This window comes from Elgaria multicarinata, chromosome 16 (assembly GCF_023053635.1).
Source record: "Elgaria multicarinata webbii isolate HBS135686 ecotype San Diego chromosome 16, rElgMul1.1.pri, whole genome shotgun sequence".
NCBI lineage: Eukaryota > Metazoa > Chordata > Lepidosauria > Squamata > Anguidae > Elgaria > Elgaria multicarinata.
In genome coordinates this window covers 7,270,607-7,295,139 of record NC_086186.1, presented here as the reverse complement: position 1 = coordinate 7,295,139, position 24,533 = coordinate 7,270,607, and the positions used below count along the sequence as shown (strand labels likewise).

The 24,533-nt window shown below is 48.6% G+C and overlaps 1 protein-coding gene across 3 annotated transcripts in view; it reads right to left on the bottom strand.

Moving 5' to 3' along the window:
* The window catches only part of TPM1 (tropomyosin 1), a 39,116-nt gene extending 15,432 nt beyond the window's left edge, over nucleotides 1-23,684 (bottom strand). Inside the window, exons 1-6 of one of the 3 annotated variants that reach the window (XM_063142702.1) lie at nucleotides 23,334-23,684; nucleotides 21,297-21,422; nucleotides 4,795-4,928; nucleotides 3,404-3,521; nucleotides 1,252-1,322; nucleotides 67-142 (exon numbers count right to left, since the gene is read on the bottom strand). In XM_063142702.1, the coding sequence (XP_062998772.1) occupies nucleotides 67-142; nucleotides 1,252-1,322; nucleotides 3,404-3,521; nucleotides 4,795-4,928; nucleotides 21,297-21,422; nucleotides 23,334-23,447 (639 nt within the window). In that variant the 5' untranslated portion in view covers nucleotides 23,448-23,684. The remainder of the gene's footprint in view (nucleotides 1-66; nucleotides 143-1,251; nucleotides 1,323-3,403; nucleotides 3,522-4,794; nucleotides 4,929-21,296; nucleotides 21,423-23,333) is intronic. The other 2 variants (XM_063142701.1, XM_063142700.1) reach the window with 2 other exon arrangements.
* Between the last annotated feature and the right edge of the window lie 849 nt (nucleotides 23,685-24,533).

The following is a 24,533-nucleotide window of genomic DNA, read 5'->3' as shown; positions in this document are numbered from 1 at the left end:
AAACATTCCGAGGACTGGGATGTAAAGCCCACGGTGTACCTCTTGCACCGCCCAGCTAAACCATACCTTCTCCGCCTGAGCTTCCAGCGACCTCAGGTTGTTGGTCACAGTTTTCAACTCCTCTTCAAGTTCAGCACATTTGCTATTATTTTGGAATGGAGGCAGGAAAAGGGGGCAGGAGGAAGATCAATCAAGCAAAAGGGGGGGAACAAGAGAGGGGGGAGAAAAGATAGAGAAAAAATGAAAACTGAATCTTAGAGCTAAAGAAAGGGCCTTGAAAGTCGCTGAACCCATCAGAGATAGAAGAGGTATGGATCAATTACAGCACCCAAATTTGCTCTGAAACTCGCCACAAACTTTTATGCAAAGAGCAGGTTTGCTAGGATCATCGACATCTCGCATTTGCTCCAGCAGGGTGGGCGGAGGAAACGTCTCTGGTAGACGATGCCCAAAACCGTTTTGCGTAGGAGAGGAGAGCTTTTTTTGGCAGTTCAAAACTTGACCATCTCCTATCCCACAGTTTTCACTGACAACAGCTCGTATGAGCAGAACAGTGCATTTTAGGCTGCCAGATTCATTTAGGATCCTTTATAGAAACACCCTTAAACTATCCCAGATTGTTCAGCTCCTTTCTGGGGCTCAATCAGCTGCAAAAAAGGTTAAACACACACAGGCGCACGTCCATTCATTCTTGAGTCTAAGGAAAGCCACTCGAGCCAAATGCAGAAGGAAAAGGAAGAGAATACGAGGAAAATTCAGCCACTACTGCTAACAGGTGTCTAACTAGCCGTTTAGGATAGCCAAAGGATTTGGGTTGTGGCTAAACCTGATCATTCGGTTCACAGACAGGTAGGTATATGAGCTCCAGTACCTTGTCCTCAGCAGCCATTAATGCTTTCAACGTTTGATCCATAATCCTTAACTGTTCCTCCAGCTGTCGGACTTGGCTGTTAGTGAACACATGAAAATGCACAAAAGCCATTCACAAAAATCAGTGAGCGAGTAAAAAGCAGGCAGTGACCCCAACCAAATCAGAGGAACCCCCCCCAAAAGGAACCACCTCAATACCACGATAAGCACGCAGGCGTACGCACACACAAGCACTCACACACATAAAAAGACACCCCCTCCTTCTGGCACGGGCGTCAGACCGCTGGGGCCATGGTGAATGAGGGCTGAGTCGGACGCTCGTGGTCTCATGCTTGCCGCGTTGAACCCGGAAAGTTTAACGCCTCGGGGGCGGCAACCTACCTTTCTGAAAGTTCCGCACGCTCTTCCGCACGCTCCAAGTCGCTCTCAATGATCACCAGCTTACGAGCCACCTAGAGCAAGAGGGAAAACAAGAGGCGAAAATGGGTCATGTGCAAAGCAACGCCATCAATTGCACTGGACCCAAAAGCAAGACAGAGCCAGAGGTGCAAAACTCAAGTTGCTTGCTAGGCACTGGCAATGGTGCCAAAGGAGTCTGGAAGCAGCTTTCACGTCCTCCACCAAGTACTGCTGTGGATCGGGGCCAGTTGCCGCCACCGCCACATCATTGATCTTTTTCTCACTCACCTCCCTTCTGCTGCCACTCGCTGCCTCCCTCCCTCCAAGTTGGCTCCCCAAGAATGTGGGCCTCTCTTAGGTTTTCCAAACATTTTTGTACATCTTGTACATCTGCATATAGTCCCTTCTCTAGACGCTTCCTCAAAGAACGTATTCTCCCTTATGAGCCTGCCCGTGCTTTGAGATCTTCTGGAGAAGCCCTTCTTTCACGCTTGGTGGGAACATGGGAGAGGGCCTTCTCGGTGGCTGCTCTGGTGCTCTGGAACTCTCTTCCCGGGGAAGCTAGGCTGGCTCCCTCCTTGATGGGCTTTTGGAAGCAGGCTAAAACTTTTTTGTTCAAACAGGCCTTTGGAGAATAATCCAGCCCTCCATCTATGTTAATGTCTTATAATTTTGTTGTGTATTTTTCAATTGTTTATGGTTTTGTTTCACCCCCCCCCCCCATGTATATTTTAAACTTTGTAAGGCCGCCTTGAGGCCCAGCATTGGGCAAAAGGCGGGATTCAAATAAATATAATAATAATATAATAATAACTCGGTGCCCTCCACGTGTGTGGGGCCATGCCTCTCATCGTCCCCATTCAGGCTCAGGACGATGGGAGTTGTGGTCCAAGACATCTACAGGGCACTGGCTTGGGAAAGGCTACTGTACAGCTTTCCCCAATTCCTAGGTCTCGACACAATTAGAAGTTGCTTGAAATGACTTTAAAATGTCCTGCGTTCTATTGCGTTCAGCATTCATTAGCAAAATGAGCACGTGAATAATCCAGAAAGGTGAGCAAATCCTCTTTAGGGAGAGCTTCTTAATTTCAGCAGCTTCAGATATCCACAAATGGAATCAACTCTTTATTTCTACTGAGTTTTGACCCAACAGAAAACCTATCAGTCTTTATGCCGGAGACCCTCGAGCAGTCCCATAATAGTCAGAGCGAATACTCTAGGGTAACTGCGTTCTGAGAACTTTGGCCCAGTAAAATATTATCCAGCGTGTGCGATTTATTTATTTATTTTAGAATTCCTGTTCGCTAAATGGAGCCCCTTATACAAGCTGGGATCCTTGTCTAAACAACAACAGTGATGACACCCTAAATGTGCCCTTGACACTCCTGCTTTTCCTCTGGGCCTTACAGATTCTGCTGTTGCAGAAAGCTTGGAAAAACTAGCTCTGGGAACAGGTCGCTGTTGCTAAATGGCACCTCCCAGATGTACCTTTTGAATCACTCTAAACAATCTGGCAATGGAAAATGCTGCGCTGGCCATCAGGAGCAAAAGTGATTATCTTTTTCAGGCAGTGATCCTCCCCTAACTTTGGGGGCTCTCTGATATCCCCACGCCGCCTTGCGCCTGAAAGCTGCAACTGGGCGTGGTGGAGGGAAAACGTGGCAAACCGGACGTAACGGAAGGCAAATCCCACAGCCACGTTTACCTCTGTTCAACATATCCAGGAGAAACACGGCATACTTGTGGGAGAAAGATTTCAAACCCCAGCACTAGTTTCATCCTCCCTTCGTGAAACTTCGACACAATCTCTCTCTATGCTTACTGGGTCAAGTCTTTACTTCCTGGCATCGTCTTCTAAGATTCCTTCCACAAGATTCCTCAATCAGCCTTCGCCAACCTGGTGTCCTCCAGACGTGTTGGACTACATCCCTCATAATGGGGAGTGATGGGAGTTGTGGTCCAACACACCTGGAGGGCACCAGATGAGGGAAGGTTGGCACCTGTCTTCGCTCATAACACAACGGCTGCGTCTCAACAGGCGGAACGACCACCAAAGCTGACTCGTTTGTCCTGGGAAGAGCAGCCAAGCCAAAGAACCAGCCAAAAGGCCTCGGTGCTGCGCTCAGACACCAACCTCTTCATACTTGCGGTCGGCGTCCTCAGCAATGTGCTTCGCCTCTTTAAGTTGGATCTCCTGAATTTCCATCTTCTCTTCATCCTTCAGGGCCCTGCTTTCAATGACCTTCATGCCTCTGGAAGACAACGAAGCACGGTTCGGAACGAGCGAGTTAGCTCAGGCCCTGGGCCCGGGGCTGTGTACACTTCCCATGCTATGAGCTCTCGCTCTCTTCAACACTCACTCATTTGTATTTATACACACAAACACACATGCTCCATATAAACACAGGTCTGTGCCCAATCTCAATTCTGCACCGAACAACCCCCTATACACAAATGTCTTTGTGTGCATAATTTATATGTGTTCTGGTAGTCATGGGAGAGGATGAAATATTCTCAAAAAGAGGAGTTTCTGCACCTGGCCCCACATTTTGCACTCCCACATAACTAAAGCACCCAAACAGTTGAAAGGGGGCGCAGCTCAGTGGTAGAGTCCCTGCTTTGCCCGCAGAAGGTTCCGGGTTTGATCCCTGGCATCTTCAGGTAGGTCGAGGCTTCCTGAAGCCCTGAAGAGCCACTGCCAATCAGTGCCAACAATACTTGGTTAGATGGACCAAGGGTCAGACTCTGTTTGGCAGCTTCCTTCATTCCGGTTTGGCTTGGGTGTTCATATTACAGCAGGGAACCTAGAAGCCACATCACACGCGCGCGCACACACACACACACGTGTAGTTTTATTTCCCCATCTGAGGATGGAAACTTTCAGAACCTTGCCAGCTGAAGGCACAGGAAAAAGCCGCATTACATTCTGGCATCGTGGCAAGAAGTGGGGCTATGCAGTAGAAGGACAAGGGCTTTATAGTTTAGGACTGGTTTGGCTTGGCTCTCAATGGTTCCCATTGAATTCTAGGGGGGGAATGGAACAGGCTGCCTTCCAGGAAAAGAGCTGAGACAAGGCAAATGCTGACCCTCATTGTAGATACTGGGGTCACAAGGGGCATGTTGAACCCTAACCCAAGGGCTGGACAATTGCACCCCGTTATTTCTTCTATCCGAGTGAATGGCTGCCATTCACTCACACAGGAGTGGGGCTATGCATCATTAGCAGTGACTGAAGACAAAGGCTCCATGGAAGTATCAACAGTCTCTATTCAGAATCCAAGCATCCCTGAAATATACAATCCCTCCCTCCACACTCTTCTTTAGGAAGCACACGGTCAAGATCTCCCCTGCATATCTTATTTATTTATTTATTTATTTATTCCTGGGAGTTGTAGTCCAACACATCTGGAAGACTCCCGGGTTGAGAAAGACTGCCTTATCACAGTGGTGGCAAAACGGGCTCCGATCTCAATGGGAAAAGGACAGATTGGGGCCGGAGGGCCAACAGCTCAGCCTCCTCCTTACCTTTCGCTCTCATCTGCTGCCTTCTCAGCCTCCTCCAGTTTCTGCAGGGCAGTTGCCAAACGCTCCTGGGCACGATCCAACTCTTCCTCTACCAGCTGGATACGCCTGTTCAGAGAAGCCACATCGCTCTCAGCCTGGGGGAAGGAAGCAAACCCAGCGATATTTGAGGGAGCTCAAAGGGGTCGGTAGGAAACGCAACGGTGGTTATAGAGGACCAAAACCAAGAAGGGAAAGCGTGCACGGGGAAGAGAACAGGTAATCCAGGTTTAATGGAAGTGGGTGACCTGTGGCTATGTATGCCCCCGCCAACAATGATGGCTACATGTCACCTCCAATACTAGGCCCTACCTGTGGGCTTCCCATAGGGCTCCTCTTATGTTCTTCTCCCCACAACCTATTAAAGTATGTCTTAACTCTATTTCCTTTTGATGCAACCATGAATACAGTTCGTTGACAGTCTCTCTCTCTCTCTGGCTTTATGATATACCTAGGATGCTCTGATCTTTCACCGTACATTTACTGCACACCTACTATAGTACACATATTAAGAAATCCAGCAAACTAAGTGTTGACCTTTCTTTGGATAGGAAAGTTATTGTATTTTACTGCATGTTAGACTGCTAATATGAGTCAACTATATCGATTTCCAGAAGGGTATCTATATTCGTCTGTGACAACAAAAAATGATACAGGGTCCTGTGGAAACGTAAAGATTAAGACATGTATACGGCATGAATATTTGTGGACTGAGGTTCATGTTATCAGAAGCATGAAGCGTTATTTTGAGTTACAGACAGATATACATATTTGGTTGAGGATTGGGGGCAAGTTATAACCAGAGGTTAGAGAGAACTGAGACGCAGACAGTACAGACAGTGATAATTACATTATTAAGTGTGGTCACTCCCAGAAACAGACATTCTGGCATTCATAGTTTACCAGTTTAGTTTACCAGTGCCAGGATGTCTGTTATAACCAACAACTGTTTATGTGAATGGCCACCCTTAATAACATAATTATCACTGTCTGTAGTTTCTCCATTTCATTCCCCCTGACCTCAACTGTTTACAACTCACCTTACCAACTGTGTGTGTCTGTAATTCAAGACATCACATCATGCCTGATAAAGTGGACTACAGTCCACAAAAGCTTATGCTACAATACATTTGTTAATCCTTAACGTGCCACCAGACCCTTCATCTTCTTGGCCCACCGCTCTGACCATGTCACGCCACTTCTGAAATCTCTTCATTGGCTTCCAATTCACTCCAGAATCCAATATAAACTTCTCCTGTTGACCTTCAAAGCTTTTCAAGGTCTAGCTCCTGCCTATCTCTCCTCTCTCATCTCACACTATTGCCCCGCTCGTGCTCTCCGCTCCTCTGATGCCATGCTTCTCGCCTGCCCAAGGACCTCCACTTCCCTTACTCGGCTTCGTCCTTTTTCTTCTGCTGCCCCTTACGCCTGGAACGCTCTTCCAGAACACTTAAGAACTACAAACTCAATCACAGCTTTTAAAACTCAGCTAAAAACTTTTCTTTTCCCTATAGCTTTTAAATATTGAGTTTGTTCTGACTCTATACTGTTAGCTTCACCCTACCTGGTGCCTGTTTACCCTACCCTGTGCCTGTTTGCATTCTCTTTCCTTCCTTATTGTTTACTACAACTTTATTAGATTGTAAGCCTATGCGGCAGGGTCTTGCTATTTACTGTGTAATCTGTACAGCACCATGTACATTGATGGTGCTATATAAATAATAATAATAATAATAATAATAATAGGCCAGTGATTGTTTTCATTTAAATATCAAATAATTTCATTAGACGTCCGCAGTTCTGGTTATAATAAGCATGGTTTTGTGGCCGACTACCCTGCAATGAGTAGAAATACAAGAGGGTGCTTATATATCCTTGCAATTTGATATTGGGGGGATGATGACATTTCAATAAAGGGACATTATATGGAATAAGAAGAATGGGTCTATTTTAACAAGAGTGGTAATCCAGTTAAACTTAAAGACAGTCAAAAGGTATGGACAGTTTGCCATCCGCCAAAGTTACAATACAGCGGAACTATATACAGTCATTTAGATCAAGGAGGAAAGCAATAAGTGGAAAAGTTGGTCACAGCTACCATTTATAGAAAACATGAATACACCATGTGCTACCTTGTTCTCTTTTCTAACATCCCTCCCTACTTCCTAAATCTTATTGGGGCAGGGATCTATTCACTCTTTTCCACCCACTTAATCCATTTGGGCTTCTAAACTTTTGCTCAGACCAAAGAGTAAGGACAAAACTGGATCTCATAGCAAAAAGCTTCAGGTTCTGGTCACAGTCTAATGGCCAACCTGTGGTACAGATGTTATGAGTGGGACAGGCAATGTGAGTTTCTAGCACTCCTTGACACGATCCAAAGAGAGAAGAAAGACTCCTAGCTGTTTCTCTCCAGGACTGCACTATTGCCTGATTCTCTCAGGGCCTTGCTAGACCTGCCGGGATAAGCCGGCAGGGAGGCGAGGCGACGGCGCGCTAACATTAGTGCACGCCGCCCCGCCTCCTAAACGGCCGACGCGCAGGGACTGCGGAAGCCCTGCAGCGTTGGCCATTTTTTGGTTGTTAAAGGGGCCACGTGCGGCCCGAAGACTTTGGAGAAGGTAAGCCGGTTTTTTTACTTAAACAACCCCCCCATCCGGTCCTGATCCCTTCCCATGCCTCCTGCCCACTCTTTCCCCTCCCTCCCTCCCTCCCTCTCCCTCCATGTGTCCCGTGTTGCCCGTCCTCCCTCTCCCTCCATGTGTCCCGTGTCGCCCGTCCTCCCTCTCCCCCCCCCGGGATCCCCCTGGCCCGATGGGCACAGCGCTGAGCTTTTTGCGGCTACTCGCAAGCCAGTGCATTTCAGATTGCATCCTGAACCACATTTTCACCCTTTTGAAAATGCAGTGGTGTTTTTTTTTTTTTTTTTTTTTAAAAAGCCAAACCGTCACCATTTAAAGTGTATGAACTTCTATTATTTAGGAACTAGATCAGTGCAAAATCATAACGAAAAATCCTTGCTTACAGGAGCTACAAATCAACCCATTTTGAGGTCACAATCACCAGGACCTTCTCCGGTACAGCTCCTATCCAATTCAATGTGGTCTGACAAGAGAACATTCCAGCTGGATTGCGTCCAACATGACTGAAATGGAGCCAATAAGAATTTTCCATAGCTTTATTCTGTTCCTTCCCAATTCTCAAAACACCCTTCTGAGAATCTTTTGAGGCTTTGAAAGTTACAGTATTTTCATCTTTCGGGAGGGGAGAATTGGCAAGCAATCCCGTGGAAAAACCAATTCAATGGCACGTTAATAATTATATCAGAAGTGATCTCGCCTCAATTGCAGCCTATAATGCTTAAAGGTCAATTTCCTACTTCCGGTTCCCAAAGAAAAAAACTCAGCATGGGCTTGCCTGCCACTACCCTAAAAGGACCAAATTATTCTTTTTTAAAAAAAATATTTTTGCTGTGAAGCAGGACTTTGCCTTATATGGCAAAGATAAGTCCCGATGACCTCAAATGGCACTCCCGGGGCTAACAAGACAAATACAAGTTTCTATTTCTTGTTTGCTGTTCTCTGTCATAGTTTCACTATGACAGAGAACCAGGGATTAATGATTGCTATCGTGCAAGAGAGCAACCATTTCCTTTTCACAGGAAAAGAGAACAGCCCTCTCCTGGGCCTCCCCCTCAACAAAACTCCAAATCACCTGGGTTTTTTGGGGGTGGGGGTTGCCCCAAAGAAATATTCTGATGAAACCTGGTATTTGCACTAAAAGACTGATTCTGGCATTCTAACTCACACGATTGTAATCGATTCCAAAGTAAGTCTCCGCGCATGTGATTGTGGCCTGAATTGGAAAACTACCTGGATTTAGCTGCAACTTAAAGGTTATTGCCATTTGAGCAACCTCGTGCACTCCAGATGTGTTGGACTACAATTCCCAGAATCCCCCAGCCGCTAATGCTATGCATCATCATTTTAGTGAATAGGGTAGGTGCCATGTCTCAGCTGGTGAACAAGAACAATGGCAAAAGCTTTTAATCCTACTATATCATTCTTTCAATTTCAGAATAAGTGCTGATGCTTATGTGGTCAAAATGACACTATCCACTCACAAGAAAGGGTTATCAGCAGGTTTGAGAAAAAAACACCCGGGTTTGCAGAAACACACATAAAAAACTTTTTTGGGGGAAAAGTCATGGTGAGGAAGGATCTCCCAAAACAGCTCAAAGAGGACTAAATGTGTTCAGTGACCAAAGGAATGACTTTTTAGGGGGGAAAGACAGGATAGGCAGTGGGGAGTAGAATGAAGAGGATGAAATCCTGAACAGGAAGCACTCCATACTGCAACATTTTGTTGCAGCTTCCATTTGCGTCATCAAATGCCCTCACAACAAGGCACATTCAGAACACCTGCATGACGACCGCATGCAAAACAGCTGCATGAAACCGAACCTTGCAGTCAACAAAGCGAGATTCAAAGATTAAAAAAACAAAGAGCAAATCCAAAGAAGAGCGTAATCGGACGCATCTTTACTTGGAAGTAAAACCATAGAGATGACTCCCAGGTAAGGGTGTGTAGGATTCCAGCCTAAATGAAGCAAGTGACCACAGCTCTGGCTAGAATGACATGTCACCCAGGTTCCAATGGTGCCTGTCCGCCTGTCCACACACTCAAGAGAAGTTTCTTTTATGGATGGATCTCAAATACCATGGCAGAGAATTCCCAGAGGGCAGGCACAGGCCCTCACCAATATATCTTGGCTAAAGAGAAAGTCATCAAGAAAATTTTAATAAAAAAGACCAGGAAAGGGCCTTTTCAACAGTCATGAATAGCTAAATGAAATCGCCATGTGCACAGGCAGTCTATCTTTGAATACTACTTTCCTGGGAACAACAGCATGAGAAGCGCTGCTCCCTTCACACCCTATTTGTGGATGGGCCACTGTAGGACAGGGGGCAGAAGCTCCCAATGAAATGGAGCAGCAGTGAGTTCAAGGCAAGAAGGGAAACATTTCATCCTTTTAAACACAGTCTGCACCGATCCAGTGCCTTCCAGGTGTGCTGAACTACAAAACCATCATTTCCAGTGTGGCCCATTGGCTGGGAATGATAGGCGTTGGCAGACCAACACATCTGGAGCATATCAGGTTCAAAGAAAGCTATTTTCAGACACCATCAGCCGATGGAATTCACTGCCACAGGATGTTGTGATGTTGACCAGCTTTTAAAAAGAATATCCCTTAAACAACATCTTTTGCAGCCATGATAGTTACAAAATGGAAAGTCCAGAAGGAATCTGCCATCCCCACCACGCCGATTTCCAGAAGAGCTTCAGCTGACTACCAGGAGGACACCATATACTGAGTCAGATCACTGGTCCATCTAGACCAGTACTGTTGAAATTGACTAGGAGCGGCTCTCCGGGGTTTCAGGCAGGATTCTTTACTAGCTCTACCTGGAGATGCCGGGGGTTGAACCCGGGACCTTCTACATGCAAAGCATGTGCTCTATCCACTGAGCTAAGGTCCTTCCCTAAAGGCACTTCAATCATCCTCTTAGGGACCAAATACTGGTCTAAATCGACCTTGGCTGGATGGAGTCTCTTGTCATTAGAGCTGCAAAGGGATGCAACCAAAATAATCAAGGTTGGGAAGCATCTTCCCCAAGGGTAAAGGCCTAAGGGTATTCTAGATCAGAAAAAAAGATGAATATCTAAAAAGCAACCTTGTATCTAAAAACTCCCAGTTTGCCATAGGCGACCAGGAAATCCATGTAGAAGAGTGGGCAAGTTGGCAGAAGAGGGAAGGGGTGCTCCCTCCTTCCCTAGCCAACCCACTCTATAGAAGGTCGTTTTTAAAACTAGCCTGCTAAGAGAGTAGAATTCTGTATTTCCATAGTGGCTATGGGGGAAGGGAAGTCTCCACCTTTGCAGCCAACACGGAAACACCCTGGTCTACTAGCCTCTTAGCAGGCTAATAAAAAGTAAATACGTTGCCAACTAGTGACTTTAGTGGGTTCATTTACAAGGCATTACAATTATGTACACTGCAAGATAATTTTTCTCCGTCTCTCATAATACAAGAACTTGTGCTCAGCCCATGAAATTAATGGACCACTGGTTCCAGCGCAGTACATTCAAGGCAGACAAAGGGATGTATGTATTCTTTCATGTAATGCAGAATTGATTTATGGAATTTGGTGGAAGATGCCACCATCTTCGGTGACTTGAAAAGGGGATCAGACAAATTCATGGAGGAGGGAAAATCTACCACTGGCTACTCAACACGATGCCCTTCATGGAACCTCCACGTTCAGAGGCAGTGTATCACAGTGTATCAGGAGCCACCAACAATGAGAAAGGGGTTTCTCTTCTGCTTGTGGGCTTCCTGGGGTTAGGATATTGGACAAGGTGGACCTTTGGCCTGGTCTGACAGGCCTTTTCTTTCATCCCCATCAAGGAATCATTTGAAATGCAAGTCAGTAGTTCTGCAAAAGTAACTCAGAATAGTCTTCCTAAACCTCGTGCCCTTGAGATGTGTTGGACCTGGAATGATGGCCATTGTGGTCTGGGAATGATGGGAATTGTGATCCAACACATCTAGAGGGCACCAGGTTGATTGGGGAAGGCCCACTTACAACACTACTACATTTATGGCTTAACCCTATGCAAGTTTAGTTTTTTTAAAAAGTCCTACAACACTGGGGCATGCTGGGAATTGTAGTTTTTTTAAAAAAAGTTCTAAACATGCATAGGATTGCACCCTTATTAACGAACGCTCACCCTCATGCTACCTTTTCAGCTCTGCTTCCCAGTATTTTGAAGAGCAAAGCTAGTCTGGTGCAGTGGACAAAACACTGAGCTTGGATATGGGGGACACCTAGATTCAAGCTCTGCTTGGATATGAAGATCACTGAGGTGCCTTCAGTAACTCTCTCTCTCTCTCTCTCTCTCACACACACACACACACAGCCTAAGCTCTCCCTCACAGGGAAGATGTGCGGTTCTGAGCTGCCCACAGGAAGGGCACGATAAAACAGAATAAAACCACAGATTTACGCATGAATGTGTGTCCTTCACAACCAATGCAGTTTGGGTATATTTTATATCCCATTTAAAAACCAACACAAAACTCTGTCTTCTTCATCCCAGGTTCGTAAAACGGGTTTCATGATGACCTGGAGATGTTTCGCATATGGACAAAGCAACCCTAAGGCATGATGGAGAGTCAGTCCACTTATGCTCAGAGGCACTCTTCTCCTTTGGGCTGTCTGCCACATTCCCCAGATAAACCCAGCCCAGACATGCTCAGAGGCACTCTTTACTATTGGGATGCCCGCCACATTTCCCAGCTAACCGGATCTGAGCCTTAGATTCAGCCGGATCCTGAAAAAAGCCCTTCAACCAGGCTGAAGTCTTGTCGAGGCCCTGGGCCTAAACGTGCTTCTGGCAGAGAACTTTCAGAAGCGCCTGCCTTTGTGCAACAGGCTTCGCCCGACGTTTCCTGCCTCTGCCGTCCAGGCAGCCTGGATTTCAACCTTTGTCTCCCAAGGAAGGAAGGAAGGAAGGAAGGGCGCACGGAGGCCAGGCGAGCCGGGTGACTCGGGGAGCGAGACCCCTCTCCCTGCACAATGCTGCGCCGGGTGGGAAGGGGAAGGGGTCCCCCAAGGTGAAGCCATCCAGGACAAGGGGGGGGGAGGAGGAGGAAGCCTTTGTTTGGGGAGTGGGGGGGAGAGGGAACCCCCTTTCCCCACTTCCCTTCGGCTGGAAACAAAAAGGAGAACCTGCGGCCGAGTTTCCACCGCCCCACACCTGAGGGAGGGGAGCGCTTTTTTGCAGGGGGGTGGGGCAGGTCCTTCCCGCCCCCTCCGCGAGGCTGCGGCTCTCGGGAGGCGCCCGTGCCCAGGCCTGGGAAGCTCGATCCCGCAGAGCCAAAGCCCGGGAGCGGGGGGAGAGATGGAGGAAGAGAAGGAGGAGGAAGAGGAAGGCTCCCATCCCCCAGCTGCTCCTGCCGGCCCGCGGAAACGCCCGGGGTTGGCGGCGGCGGCGGGCCAGGCGCGATGCGCGGGGGATGGGTGCTGGCCCCGCTGCCCTTCCCCCGCCGGCGCCGGGCTTACCTGCTCGCGCAGCGCCCGCTCCTCGTCCAGCTCCCGCTGGAGGCGGCCCGCCCGCTCCTCGGCTCCGTCCGCCTGCTCTTGCAGGCTCCGGATCTTCCTGCGCACGGCCTCCAGCGAGCTCAGCCCCGCCGCCATCGGAGCAGAGAGGAGGAGGAGGAGGAGGAGGAGGAAGAGAGGCAAGGAAGAAGGGAGGAAGGAAGGAGGCAGAGCGAGCAGTCCCTGGAAGGCAGCGCGCCGCAACGCCCTCCGCTGCGCTCCTGGCTGGGCTCCGGCTCCTCCCGCGCCCTCTCCGGAAGCTCTCCTTCCCCGCCCCGCGCCAGCCAGCCAGCAGCCACCTGCGCCGGGCGGAGCCGCCCCGTCTCTCCCGGCTGGGGCGCTTGGGCGCAGGCGGCGACTCCGCGGGCGCCGAGGTTCGCCCCTGCGGGAATGGCTCCCAGGTCGCCTGAGACGCCGGTCCCAAGCCAAGGCTGCGGGGCTCCCTCGTAAAGAGCGAGCCACCGCGCCATCCTAGGCCTACAACTCCCAGCATCCCCTACAGCCAGACATGGTGGGAGTTGTAGGACTCGCTTCGGTCTAAACAGGCCAAAGGTTGCGCCCTAAGTTTGCCTACGGCGGTGGGGAACGCGTGGCGCTCGTCCAGATGTTCTTGGACTGCAATGCCCATCAGCCCCAGCCAGCATCTGGCCATGGTGAGGATGGCAGTTGCAGTCCAACGGCATCTGGAGAAGCTGTGCGTCTCCCCATCCCTGTGGATATAGGATCCCACCGTCTCTGTCCCATTGAAATCCCACTGAATTTTAGCCTGGCTGGAGTCCATATGGATTCCAGCAGCTCTGAGTATATACAGCCCAGTATCACCTACTCCACGGGTAGAGAACCATGTGCCCTCCATACGTGTTGGATTACAGCTCCCATGTGCTCGAGCCAGCATGGGAACATAGGGGAACATGGGAGTTGTAGTCAAAATGTCTGGTGGGCACCAGGTTGCCTATCTCAGGCCTGCTCTGATTTTCCCATCGCCTGTTGTCTGGCCCTTTAATGGGAGAGGCTGCTGTGCAACTGGTGTCCCCTCCTGCCTCCATGGAACACTCTTACATTGCACAAATAATGAGTTAGGTATCATGGGGAGCAGGACTATGTGAGCATTTGGGGCGTTGCTGCAGAATTGGGGAAGGGGGCTACCTAGGAGTTGGGCAAGCGTGCCACCTGGTGGCCACTGCTGCACACTCCATTCCAGGGTGGGGTGGCACTCCCAGGGACTCTCCTCCACTCATGCCAGCGAAAAAGCAAAACACACACATTAAGATTCTTTTGATCAAAGTGATGCTACAGCAACATTTCTTGGATTGAAATGCCCCAGTCACTAGTGAGGGAAGGGAGAGAAAGAAGAAGAAACAAAATGGAGAACGTAGATACTCTAAGGAGTCGGGTCAATCGTTTTTAACAGTGCTACTGAAGTAGTTGCCAAGAACTTGGATTACTGCACATTCCTAGCCTTCATTCTTTCTAAGGCTACTTGACGAGTCAGATGCGTAAAAATAAGTCAGGCTCTCACCTAATTCAGAGCCTGTGAAAAGGCCACTATGAAAGAACAATTGTAAGATGTGGTAATAGAACCTTTCCGCTCCTGCATCACAAATATGAAAGATGTATAGTACAATCCTATGCATGTTTACTCAGAAGTACGTCTCTGTGGCTGAGTTCAGACAACACGATAATCAACGGTTGTTTCCCATTCTGTTCCTATTACCCACCCACCCCAGTTGATTAGTGTGTTGACCAAACTCAGCCACTGTGTATGATGGGTTTACTTCCTAGTTAAATGTGTTGGGATTACAGCCTTAACATTAGTTAGCATTTAAACAGCATTTGTTAGCATTCAAATAATTTCATGTGCCTTATCCCAGCAGTTCTCACAACAGTCCTGTAAGGTAGGCCAGCATCATTAATCCCCATATTGTTAGGGGGCGCTGAGTCTTGGAGAACTGATATAAGTTTTGAGAAGTACACTTGTACACATTAGCAAATATAGCGCTTTGCACCACTGTGTGCATGTATGTGTGTGTTTGTGAGTGGGGTGGCAGGAATATTTCCCCCTTCCTCAGACCTAGCAGGGAGATTTAGGGTGCTTCCAGGCATGGGGCTGCTAGCACTACCAGTCACATGGCCTTGTGCAGCTAGATACAAGAAGGTTACAAGAGGAAGATGATGTTGTCTGGAAAGGAAAGGAACCTCTCCTGCAAGCACTTGAGTCATTGCTGACTCCTAGAGGGACGCCTGCTTTCACTGATGTTTTCTTAGCGGACTTTGTAGCGGGGTGGTTTGCCGTTGCCTTCCCCAGTCGCGGTTCCCTTTCCCCCAGCTAGCTGGGTACTCATTTTACCGACGTTGGAAGGATGGAAGGCTGAGTCGACCTGAGCCGGCTGCCTGAGAACCAGCTTCCGCTGGGATCGAACTCAGGCCGTGGGGAGTTTCGGCTGCAGTAACTGCCGCTTACCACTCTGCGCCACATGAGGCTCTCGTGTTGTCTGGAAACCTTGCAAAATTCCATGAATGAAGCAGGGTAATAGCACCAGAAAAGCCTCCCTGTCTCAGCGAAAGTGTGTGTTATCTTGCAATGCAAATTGAAATGGGAAATTGTGACACCCCATGCCCCCAAGAAATCAGGGGGTTAAAAGACAAAACCTGTTAGGTTGGCGCTAGGAAGAATATTGGCTAGAACACAGAACGTCAATCAGGAGACACACCTTGAATTTAACACTCCACCTTCCGGAGCTGTTTTGCCATAGCTCTGATTCTCTTTTTGTTTTATGTCACTTCCTGTAATATCTCTCCTGTTAAGCATTGCTGTGCCATATACTTTGTGGCAACAGTGCATTCATAGGAGCTGTTCAAATCATAGACATTTTATCCCCCTTAAAACCTTTCAGGAAAGAGGTGAGCGCTTGCTACCTCTAATGGTGAACTCAGATGGTGACGTGCCGGCAGGATGGGGGCCAAAATAGCATTGCTGAGGGAAAGAAACAAGATGGTGTCCCCTCCCATTCCATGTACATAAGCTGACTGCACAGGCAGATGAATTTATCTTCCACACCAATGAAAGGACAGCGTTCTCCACTGCACTTGAAGGCAGCAGGCTAACTTATAGGGCTGAGAGTAGGCTCCAAGACGCAGAGTTCTCTCCTTGAACACCTTGCTGCTGCTGCCTCTCAGCATCTGCTGCCTGAGGCGACTGCCTCACCCTGCCTAATGGTAGGGCCAGCCCTGGGTATCAGCAGAATCAGGAAACATTTTTAAAAAATGGAGGGCTGTAGAAAACACACACCCAAACAGGCCAATAAGGACTGAGCATACTCCGTGGTCACCAGAAGCCAAAAAATGTTCTGTCAATTGTACCGCCCCTTGTATTGTTTACAAAGAAGGTCCCCAAATATGGGTGAGGGTACGCAGAGGTGGTCAAACCACAAATATAAATTTAGCCTCATCAAATGGGCTCATATCTATGAGCACCCATCTAACCAGTTTGCAGTAGGATTTTTTTGTCCTTCTGATCTGGGACTTTGGCCGAAGAAGGTATTTCTTTAAGACAGGAGTGAAGAAGAGGCCACAGGACTTGTGATACTGCTGTGGCAGCACCAATGTTAACACCGATTCTGGCCTGCTTGCATTGGCTGCCTATATGTTTCTGAGCCCAATTCAAGGTGCTGGTCTTAACCTATAAAGCCCTACATGGCTTGGGACCACAATACCTGATGGAACGCCTCTCCCGACATGAACCTCCCTGTACACTGTGCTCAACATCTAAGGTCCTCCACCGAGCGCCTACTCCGAGGAAAGCTCGGAGGATGGCAACAAGGGAGAGGGCCTTCTCAGTGGTGGCCCCCCGACTGTGGAATGATCTTCCCGATGAGGCTTGCCTGGCGCCAACGTTGTTATCTTTTCGGCGCCAGGTTAAGACTTTTCTCTTCTCCCAGACATTTTAACAGCATTTAACAACGTTAAGTTTGTTTTTAATGGCCCCCAGAATTGTTATTTTTAAATGGATACTGTTGTTTTTATACTGTTTTTATGTTTTTTAAATTTTTGTATACGTTTAATGATTACTATTTTTAATTGTTGTAAACCGCCCAGAGAGCTTCGGCTGTGGGGCGGTATATAAATGTAATTAATTAATTAAATAAATAAATAAATGTTTAGCCGAACTAAGTAAGTGTGTAATGTGGTGCACAACAACCACTGACCTACAGGCTGATCTGGAAGGAACTCCAGGCTTCTCTCAATGGGATCTGGTGGGGAGTGATCTCAAGCTACTTTCTACGCATTAGATTTGACCCACCTGGCCCAGTATTTTCTGCTACCTGAGAATGATCCTTTAAAGAAGAGATGCCAGGAGATAAACCTGGCACCTCTGCAGGTAATGCAAATGTGATGCCAGTGAGTTACAGCCCTTCCTTCTCCTGACTCTTGCTTCTGTCCACAGCTGATTGCTCACTCCTGTCTTAACTGCTGAGATTATAACTAAAGCTAGCCAGGGCTCCCTTTTGATTAGCATTTGAAATGGTGTTTTGATGTTAGCTTTGGATCTCGGTCAAATGAGATGCAAAGTTGGGTGTGGTGGATGAGGAGAGGCAATTGGGCTCCAGTGCTAAATAGGGATCATGGGAATATTTGCTTATGAGACGAAACAACCGGATGCAGGTCCTGCTTAGGCCTGGTTTAAACATGACACCAGCTGCATTAAAAAAAGAAAAGCACACACACGCAACCTCTCTGGCTGTGATTAAGCACTTTGCATCTGATATAAACTCGGCGGCTAGCGCTTCTGAGCACATGTTTGTGGCAAACTAATGCCACATGTAGAAGTTCCAGTGACCCAGCGTATAGAAGTTTCTCCTTAACACACACACACACACACACACACACACACACACACACACACTGCCTCGTATGACAGAGCTTTAAATGATGTTTGCCCATAAAATATCCTCGTTAATAATGGATGGAGGAGTTAGCAAGGGGGTGCTATAAAAATGGTCATTTATGCCCCACTCATTCTGATATAACTGTTTCTTTCCCATACAGTGGGGCGTTCAGGGTTATGTCCGTGAAGGCTAATATGTGAAACTGTTACCTCAGTCACCAAATGGATTTTTCAAGAAAGAATGGTGCACAGAAGCCAGAAAGAACCTGGCATGGTCACCCTCCTTCTTTCTGGGGGAGAAAAAAATCCACCCGGCTGACCATTTTAGATGCAAAAAACCTCCAAGTGTTGGCCATAAAAAAAGAAGTTCGAAATCTATGTTAGTGTAATAGCTTTATTAGAGCAACCAAATGATCACCAAAAAATGTGCAAGCTTTCAAGATCTCCAGCTCTCTTCATCAGGCAAGATGTTACAAAGAGGAGATTTGGTGGGAGAATGGGGATTAAAAACCCTGAGTTGATGGTGAAGTCACACTGTTTGCAGGTTCAGAGTCCCAAGATGAAGTGGGGGCCATTCAAATCATTTTGGAAACTTGTTTTGTGCTTCTGAGAAACAGCAGGATTTTATATGTCCAAAATGGGAGAATTCCCTACTTCTCTCTTTGGACTTTCATCATGCAGACTTGGTGACTTCACCATCAAGCGCTTTTTTCCCTTCCTCATTTTCCTGCCAAACCTACTTTGTGTATCACCACCTTGCCTGAAGAAGAGATATGGAGATCTCGAAAGCTTACATATTTTTTAATAATATTTTGGTCAGCCTAATAAACCTGTTACACTAACACAGATTTGAGATGCAACACTGTCCACATACGTCTGCCTCTCTAGGAGGCCTTCAACTGCAGGAATTGCCATGGAGGAATTGCCAGATGGACAACCATCTGTCAGGGATGCTTTAGGGTGGATTCCTGCATTGAGCAGGGGGCTGGACCCGATGGCCTTATAGGCCCCTTCCAACTCTACTATTCTATGATTCTATGAATATATCCACCATGAGAATGGAAGAATGGGCAGACACCGGAAATCCTCAGATCAGCTTGTCCAATTACGACAGCAATTTTGTGCACTTGGGAGCGTGTCCCCTTATGCTAACTGGCCTTCCTCCTGAGTATATGGGTTGCAATCCTAAACACTTGCTTGTGAGCCAATCCTATTCGACTCAGTGGACTGACTTTGGCGTAAACACACATCGGATCAGAAGGCACGAGGGTTGAATTTGTTTTGCCCTTTTTCCAAAATGGAACATGTTCAGACGGAGGCCGTCTGCTCTGCAGCGATGTTATGGCAAAGAGAGTTTCTGAAAGAAGGAGCTGCAGCGGCTTAGAATTGTAGGACACACCTTTACAGTACAGGGCACCTGGCAGGTTTCCACCGGCTTGGCAGAGGAGGCCACGCAGGGAGCAGGTAACAACACCCAACTGTTACTCATACAGTCATTCCCTCCCACTGGTGAGGCAAGCCAGTGTGTCTCAAAGGAAATGATGTGGAGGATGACGACAGCCCACTTTGGCCATGACTAAAGCCTCTACCATCGCCCAACTCCAGCCGGTAACCGTGAGCTCACTCCAGGCAGCTCTTCCTCGTCCACGCTCATTAGAGACATGCACCCGTCTCTTAGGACTGACTGCATCAGTCCAGGGAATGATTTCCTCTCTAGGCAAGTTAACTCTCCCAAGTTAATCAATGCTGGAGTTCCTTACACCCCCTTCTACAACATAAGCCTTCACACTTAAGGAGTACAGGATGGAAATAGCAGGATTTGCGGCACGTCAGCTTGAAAATGGATGGAGAAGAAGGCCTACTTCCCCCTGAAAGTTTGCAAAGCAATATGCCTGCTTTCTCCATTAAGGGAACAATGGCAGAAGTCTCTGTTTCTGAGAATCCAGTAGCATTTCTCAGCTCCCCCCAGCCTTCATCCGAGACGAGCTATTTCAAAATAGTCTGCATTCTTTTCCTTATAAGGAATATCTCCCCTGGATCTATATGTGGTTCCTTTGAACAAGTTAAATAAACGCCTAGCTGGAATGCTGACTCCCATCTATAGAAAGCCACATACAGAGAAAACATCTGAACCAGATTAGACACAGTCTGACTCTCAGACTGAGAGTCACTCTGTGGTTCTAGGGCTGAAATTAAGTCAAAGAGATTCCTTTCCAGTTGGGCACAAGAAGTTTCTTTTCTCCCTCCCAAAAAACCCTTCCCAATGAACTAAGCAAAAATGTAAGAGTTTGTCTTCCAATGCATGGATCTTCCTTACTCGAGAGCTTTGCTTAATAACTTACTTTTCTCACACAGCCCCAAAACAAAAACCCTGCCTGCTTTTGTCATCCTTTCTAAAACCACCCGCTGAATTTATATATTCATTTACAAAGGGATTATTATGATTATCATCATCGTTATTGTGATATTTAAATGACATCATTTGCTTGGGGCATCCATCGCTCCCTCTAACCTTAGGAGGAAGTCTTTACTTGGAAGGAATGTTAAATTGCACCGTAAGGGATGCGGTGGGGGGAGCTGAAAATGTTTGGGAGTTACATGCATGGAACTATTTAATACTTCTCAGGGGTTAGACAGGTGGGTGGGATGAGAGACCGTGAAGGGTGCTGCTCTCACACTATACCATATAAAGTGCTGAGCTATATATAACCTCATGCTTATTCTCTGGATCTCTGTCCTACAGATTGCAGACCTAGCAAGTATCATCTTCCGAGCTGGGTTTTCACAGACGGGGCTGTATTTTTCTTGACAAGCCATAGCTACAGCACCTTTCTGACTTTCAAAACCACAAGAGGGTTTGGAAATCAAGAACCACTGGCCCACCTCAACACACTCAGGCATCGATACCTCTTGGTACCCTACTGGGCAACTGTCTATGTGTTGGAACCTCAACCCTTGTTCTTTCCAGCCCTGGAGGGCAATAGATTTGAAAGTTCTGGCAGCTCTGTTTTACAGGCCTCGATAATGTCCTGAGACAGTTGCAAGGACTTTATGTGCAGGAACAGTGCTCATCAATATTTTTGTGAACCGCCCAGAGAGCTTCGGTTATTTGGCGGTATAAAAATGTAATAAATAAATAAATAAATAAATAAATATGGGACTCCCTCCCCCCTTATGCTCAAGTCACAGCTTGCAAGGGTGGAGGTACCCAAAGTGCAGAAATCATGTCCATGCTCTTTGGTGATGTACGGAACTCATCATGCAAAGCAATCAGTGCTTTTCCGCCCAGCCATCCCTGTCAAGAGTCACTGGGCCCCATATCCTGTGATGGAATCAGGAGGCCACAGAAACTGGGTGGGTGGACGGGAGCAAAAAGGCTGGCAATGCATGGGGCGATGGAAGTGGGGGGATGTACTCACATCTGTGGCTTTTTTCTCTGCCAGTTCCAGTTTTTCCTGGGCATCTTTCAGCGACTCGGAATATTTGTCCAGTTCATCTTCTGTGCCCTTCAGCTTCTTTTGCAGTGATACCAGCTCATCCTCCAGCTGACCGATGGCAAAACGGGGTCATGGGGGGGGATGGTGTGGGGGGAGGAAGGGGGGTGCAGCAGGCAACGTGATTGCGCAAAGAAGAGGTGCGGGTGCAGAAGGACAGACAGAGAAGGAGAAAAGGAGAAAGAGAAAGGAGAAAATTGTTAGCATCCTCTTGGCATGATACCTTGGCAGCCTTCTCATCCGCAGAGAGGAAGCTCTCCTCTGCTTTGTGTAGCTCCTCCAGGACTCGGTCCCTTTCGTCCTCCGAAACGCGCATTTGCTTTTCCAATTGCACTATGTCATCCTCTATCTAGCCGCCCATGTTAGAGGCAAAAAGAGCAGGAAATGCATTTTTTTTTAATCCCGGTACAGTGTCCCTTTTTTACCCAATCACCCTCAGATTCCTCCCTGTCAGTGACTGCAATATTTTGGGAGTTCCCCATCGCACAGATGGGTTAGGCCTGAACTAGAAGAGGGCCCACAAATAAGTGTTAAGTGAAACACACAGAATGTGGCAGATTTTAGCAATACAGGCCATTCAACTTCCAGCATTTTGGTTTACACTCAAGGGCCCCAATTCAGCTAAATGGAATCATGAGGTAAGTCCCACTGACACCAACGGAACGAGTTATGCCTGACTAACTTCTGTCATTTTCTTGTCAGTGGGGCTGAATCATGGCTCACTTTAACCAGGTTGGGGCCCAGGCCGGTCACACTCACTTGGAAGTTTAGTGGCACTGAAATTGTTAGGGCTTACTCCCAAGTAATACTTGGAGAAAAAAAATACTTTTGTAAGCCTCCGTGAGAGCCTTTTTTGGCTGAATGGCGGCATAAAAATCCTTAAATAAATAAATAAATAAATAAAGTAAATGCTTCTGGGAGCACAGGGTAAAATCCAACACAGGCCCCATTGTGAGCGAATGGGACGCAAGTTAGTCGCAATCAACTATATTCCCATGTCTTGCAATGGGTCAACTTTGAGTATGGCTTATGTTGGATTTTACCCACAGAATGCGTGAGAGCAACAACCTGAGCCTACGCGTTTGTTTTCTCAGAAGTCAATCCCACTCAGCATCTGAGTAAGCGCACTTGGGGCCGTGGCTGCACATGGTCTCAGTTCTCTTATTGCACTTCAACTGATTTGTGGCTCAGAAGGTTTACATGCCTGGATGTGTGGGGCAGAAAAATCACAGACACACCCTGGTTATCCTAGCTGTGTATCAGCAGGAAACTGGCACATCCACTCTGCCTTTCTCAACTTCGAACCAACTTTCAGAAAGGCACCCTTTAACCAAAATCCACCCCCCACCCTGAAGGCATTCCTGCCTCCTGCCACAAATCTCTCCCTCCTCCCTCGTTATCCGGAGTGGCTATTTTCTCCTCTCCTTGGCTCCCCCTCCCCCTCCTTCTCCAACCTCATTCTGGGGCGAGGGAAGCGAGCCACCCAGGAAATCCAAAAAGTTCCAGCTGCTCCGCAATAAAGTTCCCTCTTAACTAAATAAACCCCAACATTTCGGGCAGCTCTTGTCCGTCGAAGCGGGTTTGTTTTTTTTGTTTTGTTTTGTTTTGCCCTAGATCGCTGCCCCATGGGTGGCTGAAACATGCTGACCTGGAAGTAAGCCTGCCCCACTGGGATCAGCCGAGCTTACTTCCAAGTAATATTCGGGGAGAAAGAGAGGCTGTAGACCCTTTCTTGGAGGACATCTTTGGACTCGGATCCAGGTGGTCTAAGGACAGGGCCCCCTCCTCGTTGGCCCCCGAGTGCGCGAGGGCGAAAGCCGTCGCTTGCAACGAGCTTGAGGGCCGGGGAGGGTCTCTGCCCCCCCTTACGGGGATCTCGCCCCGCGACCGTCGGGCCAGCCGGCGCGCTGGGGAGGGGCACCCCCCGCCCAGGCGCCGGGGATCGCGCTCGGCCCAGCCCACCTGCTTGCTCCGGTCCTCGGCGGCCTTCTTGTCGGCTTCGGCTTGCTCGGCGCGGTCCAAGGCGTTCTCCTTGTCCAGCTTGAGCATCTGCATCTTCTTCTTGATGGCGTCCATGGCGGCGGCGGGTTGGGGAGCTCAGCGGCGCTGCGCGCGGCAGACCCGACGGGGAGAAGGCGAGGAGACGGGGCGGACGGAGGGCGTCAGGCGGCGGCAACCGGGCTCGTGGCTGTCGGGGGCGGGCGGGCGGGCCGGGGACTTCCCTTCCTGGAGGAGGCTGACCTGTGCTGGGACTGACCGCCTGGGCGAAGTGCGAGCGCCTCCTAAGCGGCTGCGGGCAGATATGTACTGCCCCCGGGGGCCGAGTGCATTCCTCAAGACATCCAATACTTTTTAGGGAAAGGGCTCGCGCCTTCCTCCTCGGCCCTCCTCCTCCTTACGCACGCCTTGCTGCTTCTCCTCCTCCGGCCCCTCCTCCTTTCTTCTCCTGCTACGACTTCCCCCTCCACCTCCCTCCTTCTTGCTTTCCAGGGCTCGGCTTCTGCCGCCCTGCCCCTCGAGCGTGCAGATGTCTATATATGGGAAGTGAGGAGGATGGGGCAGCCCCGACGGAGAGAGCGAGGCAGGCAGGAGAGAGGAGCGGCGCGCGGGGCGGGGTTCAAGAGGGTGGGTGGGGGGACTGTCACTGGAGGAGAGAGGAACAGGGGGAGACTGGACAGGCCTGCCCCCCAGCCCTCCCCCGCAGCGCCTGTTCCCCTGAACTACCCCCCCCCCCCGGGAACTCCCGTAGGAAATCCTTTGCCAAATCCAGTATTTGCCAAGATACAGAAGCGCTCCGTGGAAGTCTTTGCAGACGCCTCGGCTGTGAAGACAGATAGGAATTCTCTGTCTCTCCATCCCCGGGCATTTTTCTCCTAGACCAGCTGTCCCCAGTCTGGTGCCCTCCAGATGTTTGGGACGACAACACCCATCAACCCCCCTGCCGGCATGGCCAGTGGTCAGTGATAATGAGAACTGTCCAAACTGGGCAGAGGGCTCCAGGTTGGGGAAGCTGCCCTAGGCGAGCCTACTACTTAGTCTGATGTACGCTTGAATGAGATAAGCCTGTAACTGTGGGATCCTAGCCCCCTCTCCGAACTCAGTGGGACTTACGCCTAAGTAAGCGTGCATAGGATTGCAGCCTTAATTTCTGCAGCACTTCTT